This window comes from Bacillus rossius (genome assembly GCF_032445375.1).
Source record: "Bacillus rossius redtenbacheri isolate Brsri chromosome 4 unlocalized genomic scaffold, Brsri_v3 Brsri_v3_scf4_2, whole genome shotgun sequence".
Lineage (NCBI taxonomy): Eukaryota > Metazoa > Arthropoda > Insecta > Phasmatodea > Bacillidae > Bacillus > Bacillus rossius.
In genome coordinates this window covers 47,013,024-47,025,446 of record NW_026962011.1, presented here as the reverse complement: position 1 = coordinate 47,025,446, position 12,423 = coordinate 47,013,024, and the positions used below count along the sequence as shown (strand labels likewise).

The 12,423-nt window shown below is 34.7% G+C and overlaps 1 protein-coding gene across 4 annotated transcripts in view; it reads left to right on the top strand.

The window, feature by feature from the left end:
• Positions 1-407: 407 nt before the first annotated feature.
• LOC134542144 (serine/arginine-rich splicing factor 7-like) overlaps positions 408-12,423 on the top strand; it is a 32,972-nt gene continuing 20,956 nt past the window's right edge. For 2 of the 4 annotated variants that reach the window (XM_063386157.1, XM_063386159.1), the window contains exons 1-2: positions 408-496; positions 10,737-10,799. In XM_063386157.1, coding sequence (XP_063242227.1) covers positions 10,742-10,799 — 58 coding nt within the window. In that variant the 5' untranslated portion in view covers positions 408-496; positions 10,737-10,741. Of the gene's footprint in view, positions 497-10,736; positions 10,806-12,423 lie in introns of all 4 variants that reach the window. The other 2 variants (XM_063386156.1, XM_063386158.1) reach the window with 1 other exon arrangement.

Genomic DNA, 12,423 nt, shown 5'->3' with positions numbered 1-12,423 from the left:
ACACTTAGGTCTTCTATTTTGTATAACCTATTGTCATAACCTAAAAATTACATTAGTTGTGTTTTAAAAACCTTTGTTTGTAAAATTAAATATTTGGTTAAGAATTGAAATAAAGCTAATTGCAATTATTAGAGCAACATAAAAAGTTCTTCTAATTTCTTTTGTAAAACTAATAGTTTATACACAAATTATTGGGTATTTTGTGAATTGTAGTATTGATTAAACAAAATTTAAACTCCTTAAATTTTTTTTAAAATTTTTAGTTAGTTGTAGAATTTGCCCATAAGAGGCGTTTAGCTTTTCTTATAATATTTAAACGAATTTTATAAATTGTTTCTAAAGAGAAGGAAAATTAATTAGTATTTGGCATAACGAATCATTTACTATGGAATCTATCCGGAAGATTTTCCTAAATAGTCTTTGGCTTTTCGGCATTTCTCTTCCGGTAGCTTCAGTAAGCCATTTTGGTTTTGGTGTGGTTTTCATGAATACTTGGGTGAGTTTGATAATACTTTTCGTTCTAATTGTCTCTGTAAGCATTAGAGTACATGTATGTTCATAATTTTCGTTAATAGCTGGTTGGTTTTAATGTTTGTCGCTTGTTGTTATGTACCCCAGTCTACATTCTTTACGATTGGCTTATTTTTAATGTGTTTTATCTGACGCTTGTGCTTTTAATTTTTTTTTGTATCCGGTTAATTTTGATAACTTTAAAATCATCCTTTCTGTTGTGCTTTGGTAGTATATGTGCACAGTTTGTTATTACACAAGTAGTTGAGTTTATTTGCTAATGTGCCGGCAGGACAAAAAAAATGGCGACATGTATTGGCGTTGATAAGACTTGACGCGCGATAAAAATCCACTTCAGCATACGCACAAAACATATTTCTATGCTACATTATTTGCTCACTATGCAGCAGCTCAGAAAATTTTGAATTTTAGCTCTGCCTTCGTCGGAAAATGTAGTTTCAGTTCTCTAGTTGTCAGTTATTGGGTTTGTTTTTCTCGGCGTAGTAGTTGTTTACAGCAGGGCCTCAAAAAAAATAATAAAAAAACTTGTAAATATATTTTTTTAGTTTCTCTTTTTCTGATATTGTAGAGCCGCATTCCAATATTTAAAGAACAAACCATTTTGACGTTTGCCTGTGCAGTAAGGCCCATTCTACAATGCCGTAGATGTTTGTACAACAGCCTATAGCGTAGTTAGATCTGTGTGTGTATCGTCCCCCTTCTCGTATAGCTAATGGTATGCCATGGTACATCTGTTTACCGATTTTAAGCAGACTTCTTGGCGTCATGCCAGATTTTTTTTTACCTGTGACGGTTTTGTGCAAGCAGAAATTCACAGACTTAAGGCCCTGTCACACTGTCAAATATATTGTCTCCAATATATTGGACAACAAAATTTGAAGGGTGTTTTTGGATGAAATACGTCTTCAAATATATTGTATTCAATATTATTTGATGAGCACTGTAAAATATATTTGAAGTCATTTCACACTATCAATTTTCTTTGAGTGAGCTCGTTTTACCAAACATTCTGTAGAGAAAAGTAAATGACAGTATTTAGAATAAAAACAAATACAGTAAACTCTCGATTATCCGGGCCTGGATTATCCGGTTTTCGGGTTATCCGTGCTTGATTTTTTTATGAAGTTGTAAAAAAAATGACGGGTGTAGGTACGCCGCAACTGCGCAGCGGTTTTTTTTTTTTTTTTTTTTTACTGCTGACCCTTCAGACCCTCGTTCCCTGTTTTTGTAATCATGTCTGGTAAAAGGACACGTAAAGTGCTGACAATAGCAGAGAAGTTAGAAGTTGTGGACAGGTTAAGAAAAGGAGAAACTTCCGCGAAATTAGTACAGGAATATGAAATTGTAATCCAAACCGTGCGAGACATTAATAAAAGTGAAGAAAAACTTTTTCAGTTTGCTAGTAGATCAGACAGTGTGGCAGGGCCTTCTAAATGTAAAAGCATGAAAACATCTACCCACGCACACGCATGCAACAAGGTCTCACACACGCACAAAAGGAACAAGGCTCTCGTACACACGTACACACACGGGGGGTGGTTTAGGAATTTCCCCTGTACCGGCGGAAGCAGCCAGTAACACAATGGGAGGGGGAGGGCTTCTTGAAAATGCCGAGCGAGAGAGAGACAGAGAGAGAAAGGGAGTATGTTGTTCGCCACCAGACACCCCTTCCTCTCCCAAAAACCCCCACCCAACAACAGCCATCATTCTTTCTGGACAGCTAGGTGCGAGTCATGGTCCACAGCCCCCGCGCCAGCATAGCCACGGCCCTCTCTCGCTTTGCAGCCTTTGTTTACTGCATGAACCTTTTTTTCCTTCTAACTAACGATATTTTTCCTTGTTTGAAGATGCCATTTAAATCACTCTTTCTTACGAAAGAGCCAACAAGGAAGCACTCGTAATAACCAGATTAGTTTAGGATTATTATTTACGTAGTCAAACTGACGGTGCATTTCAAAACTCTCGTAACTTCGAAGGTCTCGTAGTATCCCATACTCGTAGTTATGACTGTAAAGTGCATGTTAATTTTAATAGGCGGAATTAACAAGAAACAATATCTTGCCGCGCGAGGTAGAAAAATAAAATGCAATAGCTGGAAGGGGGAAAAAAAGGTGTATAATATTGTGCTGTGGTTGAGACACTTATTTTGTAGTGACCCCGGATAATAGGTCGTTAAAAGGGTGGAGGGAGATGCTGAGTTGGGACTGCCGCCGCTCTCCCTCCTGTAGCAATAAAGGGGACAGGAGAAGGATGGTGGCAACACAGTGCCAGTATTGTTTACGGTCCAATAAGCTGGGACACGGTATACAAAGCCTTTGCTTGTACTCATAGAATTCTACTGAAGAGACACTCTTTTGCCAGTAAATACACCATTTTTAAGTGGTGAAACGGATTATCCGGGTGTTCTTATGGGCACTCAATTATCCGGGCATCGGAAGGTCCCAATTAACACGGATAATCGAGAGTTTACTGTATTTGGGTCAAGGAACGTGGCCTTTTTTTAGTAGGTTATATTCAAATTTAGGTATATTGTAATCATATACAGTTTAAAATTTACGTTATCCAGGTGTTTGCAATGCCTGCATTAAGTAAGCATCAAAGTGTTTCAAAAGCTGAAGCTGTAATTGCAATTGTAGCAAGTGTCAGTAAACTAGAAGAGAAATCTAAGAAAAGGAAACGCAGATGGTGGACGAGACAGTGGATACTTTCCTGGCAAACGAAAGGTGTTTTACCCCTTTTTGTCATGAACTTCGATACGAAGATGCCGTTTCATTTCAGAACTATTTAAAAATGGATTCTGAAAGTTTTGATCTTCTTTCAATTGTGGAGTCTCGCATTGCAAAGAAGGATACTCATTTGCGCCAGTCTATACCAGCAAAGCAGAGGCTGGCAGTTACATTAAGATTTTTGGCGACAGGGGAATTTAAGTCCCTTATGTTCTCTACAAGTATTTCACACAACACCATCTCAAAATTTGTACCTGAAATTTGTGGTGCAATTTATAGTGCTCTTCAGAAACAATATTTAAAAGTTTGTTTAGTAAGAATAAAACATATAATTAAATGTAAATCTGCAAGTAGGAATATCCCTTCTCATTCTCGCTTATTTTCTCACCCAACTAGCTGCTGTTGTATGGACACTTTCACTTGTATTTCATCATAATTGTTCCTATACTTTAAAGCGAACGTGTTAATTTTTGCTGTGTTTAGAAATTGGCAATTGTGTTTTATTTAGAATTAAGTGTACCTATTTACTGTACAAACCTCAACCTAAGCTAACTTCACCTCAGTCACATTAGCTCTTTAAAATAATTTTTTAAATGAGATATTAGACCAGGTATGCTTGTTTCGTATAGCCTGGGAAGTATAGGCCTACTGACAAGGATCTGCTACACAAATATTTACATTCACGAAAAATGGTATTACTTTCAAAACTTAAATAATAATAATTGAATACGTAGGCAGAATTTTAATATTTATAGGCCTTTCTTGCAAATCACCAGAGCTATTTGCTTACTCAGAGATGCTGCTTTAACATAGGTCAGTACCATCTATTGTTAGGAAATTATGAGTCTATATTCTAGAAAATTGCAGACAATACTTAAAGAGTAGCAGCTATTGTGAAATAAGGTGAACAATGGCTTATAAGAAAGATTGATTGGGTAAGCCAAATTAATTTCAGTTACATTAAGTCTGAATTGAAATATTTTAAAATTTATTTTAGATGTTATTAATTTGGATTTGTAGGTAAAAGTTCCGAAATGCATATCCTAGTTGATACCTCATTCCTGATGGCACATTTTGTACGCAATTCTTGCTGTTTTAATTTAGTGTATCAAAAATACCTGAACATAAGCAAAACTGGTATAGCAATCAAATAATGATCGTAAGGTGAATACAAGATGTTTTCTGTTTTAAGGACCATAATATTCCAAAACTACAGTAACTTATTTAAGTCAAATATATTAACCTGCACTTCCGTACATACAGATTCAATTGGAGGATAATATACAATAATTATTCCAGCAGGAAATAAAATAGTATTAGTTCAATTACTGCATTTCTTTCCCATGTAGTATTCGCCATTGCTGATTTTTAAACTATTACACTTCGGAAACGGAAACAAAAGCGGCCGCTTTATTTTAGAAAACTCTTGATTGGCTGATCCCATCCAACATCCAACATATTTTAGAACCAGTCCTATACGTAAAATATTTGAAGGAAACTCAATCTCTCAAATAAACATGGCTGCGATAGTGACGTTTAACGTGACGTCACAACCCTCAAAGATATTGGAACCAACATATTGGAAGGTGTTGGAAGCTAAAATTTGACAGTGTGACAGGGCCTTTAGTATTCAAGACTGGGGCAGTAAAATTAACATCACACCAAATTAATTTGTGTAATTTGAATATGTGCTAAGTGAGAGTTTGGTGTACTTTATTTATTAAATAAGGAAATGTGTATGTTGAATTGGTTGTGCAGAATTAATTTTGTTTTTTATTTTTGTGTGATAGACTAATTTTATAAGCATCACAGGGCAGTTTCTAAAATTTTTTTTTATTTCTGCATGTAATTGTGCAATTCTCATGCTATTATGCATCTTATTCCATTTGTTTGAATTTTTTTTGAAACTGCAACAGCATTAATTTCTTGAAGGCTAAAGGGCATTTCTCTGTAAACTGGGTGACTTTTCTAGGAAAGCAGTCTAGGCAACCTTTTTGTGTGTATATTTCGTAAATCTTATTCAGGGAATATATGTCCACCTATTTATTAATAAATGGCAGATGAACCAAAAATATTTTTATTATTTTAGAAAATATTGAACATTTTCTGAAAAAATCGATACATGGAACTGTTGCTTTCATCTAATTAACACACTTCTGACATTCTCTAGACACGCACTTCTCATTATAGAGGTCCCAGCACAGCTCCTGAAGCAATTTTGGATGGCTTTTATAATTCAAGATTTTTCCATTAAATAAACCTGATAATTTCAAGTCTATGTTTGTGTGGTTAATGCAGAAACAATTATCACTTATCAACTTTGGGCATGACAGTCCATAAAGGTCGGAGTATACAAAAGGTTTGATAACTTCATTTGAAATTGCTCTTTTGTTGGAATTTATTGCATAAGCCAAGTAACGAGGAGGCAGAAACAGTCCTCTGTCCTGTTGAGGGGCAGGGGACTGTTGCCAGGGGACTGTTTAATTTGATTTCATTGAAAGGTAACAAAATATAATTGAGTCATGCTATTTTACTGTACATAGGAAATATTTTTCTATTATGATGATGGGAAGAATCTAAGGTTTAATATAGTACTATATAAAAATAAATAAAATTTATCCTCACCAGAGGACTGTTAGCTGTCAGGTTACGACATTAAGTCCACGGAGGGACGCTCGTGCAGCACTAAAATAAATGGTGTCCGGGCGGTAATGGCTGCAACCGAGCAAACTTCAGATCGTTTGCTTTCTGTTACATGCAGCGCTGCCCTTGTAATATTGTTTGAATAATCATACAATTTGATTCCAATAGTTATTGTCTTAATTAATTTAATCTGAAGTGACTACTGTTTCTATGACACACCAGGGGACTGTTTTTTTTTGTGGTCTATAAAAATGTTTTTGATACAATAAACTTTTTTTAAGGATATTGAATGCTCAGCAGAGCTAGATTAGGTTATTATATTTTTAAATTATTTACGAAAAATTTATGATTTGACCTTTTTTTATACAATATTGGCCTGAGACAATGAGTTGCCCGGTTTACAGAGAAATGCTCTATAAAACACCTTTAATGCTGTAATCACAATTGCGCAATGATGGCATCAAGTAAAAATCAATCCGTTTTATACATTGATGACATTGTGACCAAAATGGTGGACGCGACAGACTCCCCTATTAGAAACATTTCTATTTCCATTGCATTGCTGGCTCGTAGTTTCTGAAATGCTTGTCAGAATTTCGTATTTGAAATATGGTTAAACTGATGCATTGGCTACTCCTATTATTCTTGTATTTTGAATGTTTTACAGTGAAACCTCATTAATACAAACCTGAAGGGGAGTAAAATATTTCAGTTTGTAATAACGAGGTTCATATTAATGAGGTTCTTGAGCCAATAGGTAGAATAAGAACTCGATAAGAAATATTGAATTCCTACATGTCAGAGCACTAAAAATGTGGAATATTATTATTGTAATAGAAGCCAGATATTGACATGCACACTAACAAAATACACTTAGAAGCAATTTTAATAGTTTTAATAAAATATACTATAACAGACTGATAATTAGTATACATATACGTATGTATGTATTCTTATTTAATTTGCTTCCAAAGTTTTGACAAAAATGATTAACATTTACCGTACAGTTAATTGCTGTTGAGTGTATAGCAATTCTTATGCAAAGTATGCAAGATATATTTACATAGGTTTAAAAAAATCATTAATTTTTTTCTGGACACACTTATCTCTGTAAATATCATTTACAGCAGAACATATCTTCTCAAATCCTGCAATCAAGTCAATTGGCACATCACTTGCAGCAAGTACATTTTCCAGTGTACGCAAAGCACTGATTGTATCACTTTTGCTTGGAAGTTTATGCACTACCTCACCATTGTCGTCATCACCATCATTATCCTGACTCGTACCACCCTCACAAAGTGACTGTACAGCGTCAGCCGTTGGTGTTTCCTGTAATCCTCGTGAACCAACAAGATCTTCTGCAGTTAATCTTGCACTGGTGTACACACTGTCATCAATATGAACAAACTCATTGAAGTCATTATCAACTTGCACATGTTCTTTTAACTCTTGCCAATCCTCTAAAGGTTGATCACAGTCAGGTTCTTCAACAGTTTGCTGGCCAAAACCACTTTTTGCAAAGCAATGCACAATTGTCTTTTGGCTGATGCTGTCCCACGACATGGCTATACTGCGGATAGCATCCAAAACTGACCATCTAGGAAGCTCAGTCTTTCCTTTTTCACACTGCCTGATAAGGTATTTCACCAAGCGCTGTCTGTAGTTTCTTTTCAAGCACTGTATTATACCTTGGTCGAGTGGTTGTGTCACACTTGTTGTATTTGGTAGCAAGAAGAGTAAGGTAATGTTTTCCAACTTCATACCATGAGCAGTATGTGCAGCACAGTTGTCCAACAATAACAAAATTTTGCGATTTAGAGTCGCCATTTTCCTGTCCAATTTTAACAACCACAACTGGAAAATTTTTGTGGTGACCCAAGCCTTACTGTTTGCCTCGTAATCTACTGGCAGGTTTTTTGCTGCAACATCTTTGAAACATCTTGGCTTGGCAGACTTGCCAATAACCAAGGGTCGAAGTTTAGTACTGCCATCTTGATTACAACATAGTAAAACTGTAAGACGAACTTTACTGTGTTTACCGCCATGGCAGTTTTCACCTTTTACGGTTAGAGTTTTATTGGGCAACAGATTGTAAAAAAGCCCTGTTTCATCCATATTAAACACATCTTGTGGTGCAAATTTACTTACGATGGACTGTACTGACTGAAGCCAGTCACTCGTTGCTGTTTGGTCGACAGCTGCAGATTCGCCACAAATGGATTTTGTGGCCAAATTATGCCTATCTTTGAAGCGTTGAAGCCATCCGTTGCTGCAATGGAAATCGTCAATTCTGAGTTGCAGTGCCAGCTGATCAGCCTTTTCTTGGATAATAGGCCCGGAAATTGGAACTCTGGCGGCGCACATTTGATGAAACCACTCCAGCAGTTTGGCCTCTAATTCGGAATGTTTACCGACGCGCATCCTTTTCTTAGTTTGATTACTACCTTTCCTGACCGCTTCTTCTATTTTATCTGCTTGCTTTAGAATTGTACTTAAGGTTGATTTTGATATACCAAACTCTTCAGAAAGTTCTGTTTTCGTTTTTTCACCCTGACGAACTGAATTTATTATCTTAATTTTCGTCTTCAATGCAATTTCCTTGCGTTTACGTTTTGCCTCCATTTTTATGTGTGTACGTACAAATTCTAAAGTTTAATAAAATTCTCACGAGATAATTCACTTAAACTTTCATTACAACGTACACAAATATTAAACACGTTAGGCGTAACATATATTTTGTTTTTATTGGTCCGGCACAGATTCATGTATACAAAGGAAGTACAAAATCGAACGTAAATACCATCCCACGTGAAGTTCGATATATCGAATATTGTACAAACGCGAGTGATTTCTGAACATATCGAACACACGAACGAGTGATTTTGAAAACATAGAGTTAAAAACACACTTCGGACACTCAGGCGGGGCCGTATCTTTGTGGTAATCTTTGGTTCGTATTAAACGGTAAACATGACTGTTTGTTTATACGGACGGGAATTGTTATTGTTCGCTATACATAATAACGAGAATTTCGTATTAACCAAACAAATCTTCATTGTGTTTAATGGGCATATTTCACGGGGAAATAGTAATAGGTAATATTAACGAGTCATTCGTAATAAGCGGGATAATATTAACGAGGTTTCACTGTATTTGTGAAATCTTTTCAATGTGTTAACGCACAGTGATTTTTATAGTTAATGTTAACATTAATTAAAATTTCACTCAAACAAATTTTAAAAACCTGCAAGCATTGATGTGTGTCTTATGTTTCGTACATATGTAATAGAAATAAAATGTTAGTTACATTGCCATCCCATAATGTCATTGTCATCTTTACATCGTACCATCATGCTAATATGATTACAGCGTAATAAACAAAGTATTGGTTTTAAGTTTGTCTGTTGCTAGGCCACAACAGTTTAGTAATGGCTAAAGGTTTATCGTTTTGGCTGTCCATGTGTCATTAAATTGTAAACTACTGGTAAACAACTTAAGTATCACAAGACCTTAGAGTATGATTAAAATAAAAATCATGTTCAGAAAAGTTTTTTAGAATTTGTATTTTTTTTTTTGGAATAGTCACGTTTTTAGAATTATCAATTTGCATATTGTAATATAATATAATACAAGGATATAACTAGTTAAAGCAGTAATATGAGAGGTGGATTGGTATTAGCAATACCACAGGTTTTATATGACTCCTTCATATCCTTAAAAAGTCCTTAATTTATCTTAAACTGATTAAGGGTACTTAAAAACCTTAAATTTCAGTAAGAATCCTTAAAAACTCCTTACTAAAGACGGCTAGCTTGCAAGTAATGAATAAATGCAGGTATTTGAATGTTCTTTTGTTTCCGACTAGGCAGCAAGCAACACTTGTGCATGCCCAGTTTAATTGGCACATTTCGCGCCACGTGATTAGGTTTATGGGCAAAAATCAATTAAATATTTTTTATAGTTTCTCACCTTTTAGCAAAGTAACTGTTTATCGTCTTACTTTGAATCTTCCATACATTGGCCAACTGCTGTTATGCCTACCTGTTGCGGATTCTCCTCGGGTAGTGCTTGCCGGCTCTTGGTGCCTACGCGGGGGGAGAGTGTATGTACCTTCACCGACCAGAGTCCTCGGCTGTTGGCGGGCATGTTAACAATTACGTATAAATAAAACCCATAAATATAATTAGCGGTCATTGTAAATGGTTGGGGTATAAAATTCAGATAAACTGCTTGGGTTAGATGTGTGTTCCAGAGATAATTCTGGGCAATAAAGGCTTATCTGTAAGAATTGAACATTATTTTATTGAGGCACATTTGTGATATTACGAATCGTTTTCTACCTTTTGATAGTGATGAAAGGGTCTAAAAAAATTTTAATTTTTGATTTGCCCAAGAGGTTACGAACTATATGCAATGTACATGATTATGTGTGCCATTTTCCTTTGACTATTTAAATGCAGCGTTAAAGACTTGTGGTTGAAGTGTCCAGTGTCAGAAGTTGTGATAGCAAGGATACATTTTATTGTATCAGGCTTGTGAACCTAAAACTGGTTTTTATTACTATAATTTTCTTGCCTAGAAATTAAGTGTACATGTAACCTGAATACTTTGAATACTAACGTGGGAATAAGTAGCCAAGGCATTGTCTTTTGTGTGCCAAGGCAGATTTCAAATAAAGTAAGCTTTGGTTTCAAATACTTGCTTGCCCTGTTTGTGTGCTTTTTTTCCGAGATGTATTTTCAGCCACTGATTTCAGGTATATTATGTAATTGCTTGTTTCTACTTTTCTCAAACTTTGTGTGTTTATTTCTATCGTTTTGATGGTTTTTGTAGGGACAATGTCAAGATACAGAGACTCTGGGTCATCCGATTGCAAGCTCTATGTGGGTGACCTAGGTGAGTGTAAGTCAAATGCTGGTGTCCATATTTTACTAGATTTAAGAATTTATTATTAATGCTTGGTTTAAATTGGGTTTGCATGGCTGGACTAACACTTATTTAATTATAGATATGAAGAGTTAGGTTTTATTGCATGAGTTTTTTTCTATAATTGACCAATTTTTTTTAGCAGTATACTCAAAATTAATCATTAATCAAAATTGACAGAACTGTCATTTGTTACTAATAAAGATTCTGATCTACATGTTATGTGAGCATTGAAAATAAATATGAATTAAAGAGAATTTTCTTGGTTAGGAAATTTTGGTGCAGGTTATTTCAGTCTGGAAAAATATGCCAGCATGTAACAAACCTATAAACACTTGTGATTTTCCTCTCGATCATTGCACCTTGACTTAGTTAATTTGGTTTGTTTTGTTTTTGAGTTGGAACTTAAGTTGTGACTAATGAAACAAGTAAGCTACTACTGTGTGAACAGTTAAGTAAATTTATATAGTTGTAACTAGGGGAATTAATTTATTGTCCATAGCAGTATTTGTTTTTTTACTGTAGTGTATAATAATAGACAATCAAATTATATTTTTCCCACAACCTATACTTAGATGAAAAAAAATTGTTAGACGCATGTTTAAAATAAAAAAAAAATATATATTTTTTTTTCTCCCAATCATGCATGGGATTTTTTTCTGCTGCCTTTTTCAGTGTGTGTGCATTCTGGAAAATTAGGGAGGTTGGAATTGGTCAGAGGAATACGAGGATTGAGATTAAATCCTGGAAAAGTCAAATTCCTCAGTTATCCAGTTTGCCATCACTCAGACTGAAAGTATTTTTTTTTTAAGATAGTGTTTCAAATGTTGTAAAATGGTGTATACAAGGTTCTCTTGAATATAAAAAAAAAGTAAAAAACTTGGCAGCTATGAAGATACTGGAGCCTGGATTTTCTTTATTTCATGAAAGTGCAAAATGGGTTAATTATTTAAAAATATTAGACTGGAAATTATTAATTTTGGTCAGAGAAAGTTATGTTACAGATTTGTTTGGGCACACTGTTTTTGCAAAATTCATAAAAAATTCTATTTTTTTATTTGTTGTGTTTAAAATGCAGAAATTAGTGCTTTTTTCCATTGTGCTTGTAAATGTTTTTATGTCAAAGTTAATTGTTTTAATTTTGAATTGCTGGCACATGGCTTGAATTTATTTAGGTTAGAAGTAAAACCTCGTTTATCTGGCCTTCATTGATCCATACCTCCAGATAATCTTGTTCAGATTTGTTGACATTTTATTTAATGTTCACATACAAATTTTCAACTACGGTAGCAAAGACATACATAAATATAAGTACTAGCAAATATTCACTTTTTAGTTTGATTCAATGTTTAGTTCCTGCATAGATTGTAAATCATGGTTAATAAAATGCATTTTGTTGAATTTAAGAAAGCTTTACTAGTGTGTCGCATGGCCTTGAGGTGGATTGACTTATCAGCTATAAAAAGCACTGGGAGAGAGTGTTGACCTTGATCCTTAAGTAATTTTTTAGATTTTTGTTGTAAAATGATAAGTAAAAACAGTTTGAAGGCAGAGGAACAACAAAAAAAGAAAAAAGAAAACATTAGTTTCACTA